Genomic DNA, 554 nt, shown 5'->3' on the forward strand with positions numbered 1-554 from the left:
GTAACCAGGAACACGTATGGAGCTGCTCTTGCTGTTTCACTGTCGGCGGTGCGAGCACTTCTCATCGAATGCGTCGAGCGACTGCCACGTAATAAACGTAGGCTGCGTGAAGATGCCGTGTGCAAGTTTTGTAACATTTCTTTCCCTCTTTCTTCCTTCTTTCTTAGTACTTCTCGAAAACGAAAACGTTCTCTGCATCAGCTCCATTATTCTTACATAATCTCTATAGAAACAGAGGAAACAAAAGGAAGAGAGAATGAAAAAAATACTATTACAAGAAACGAGAACGCCATCGCCTAAATATCCTCGTTGGCAACTCGCTGCGAGTCGTTGCTGCCACACCGCACGTTTTTCTCGGTTGCGTAACGTGTTCGAAACTCGCAGAAATCCTTTATTTTCCGGAATAACAAGAGTTTCATTCTTGTCCGTTTATTTTTTATTTGATTGGCATTAACCGAGGAATTTAGAGTATGTGTTCCCTTTTTTCTTCTCGTTTTACTGACCTTTCCGGGAACTAAGTGGATTTTGTTCTTGTTTTGTTTCTGTTTTCGTTT

General features: G+C 41.7%; 1 protein-coding gene across 1 annotated transcript in view; it reads right to left on the bottom strand.

Annotated features, from left to right (window-relative positions):
- Window positions 1–137, bottom strand: part of LOC125043097 — a 1,775-nt gene extending 1,638 nt beyond the window's left edge. The window contains exon 1 of the mRNA XM_047639051.1: window positions 1–137. This exon is cut by the window's left edge and continues 15 nt beyond it. Coding sequence (XP_047495007.1) covers window positions 1–137 — 137 coding nt within the window.
- Between the last annotated feature and the right edge of the window lie 417 nt (window positions 138–554).

The sequence above is a fragment of the Penaeus chinensis genome, chromosome 3 (genome assembly GCF_019202785.1).
Source record: "Penaeus chinensis breed Huanghai No. 1 chromosome 3, ASM1920278v2, whole genome shotgun sequence".
Classification (NCBI taxonomy): domain Eukaryota; kingdom Metazoa; phylum Arthropoda; class Malacostraca; order Decapoda; family Penaeidae; genus Penaeus; species Penaeus chinensis.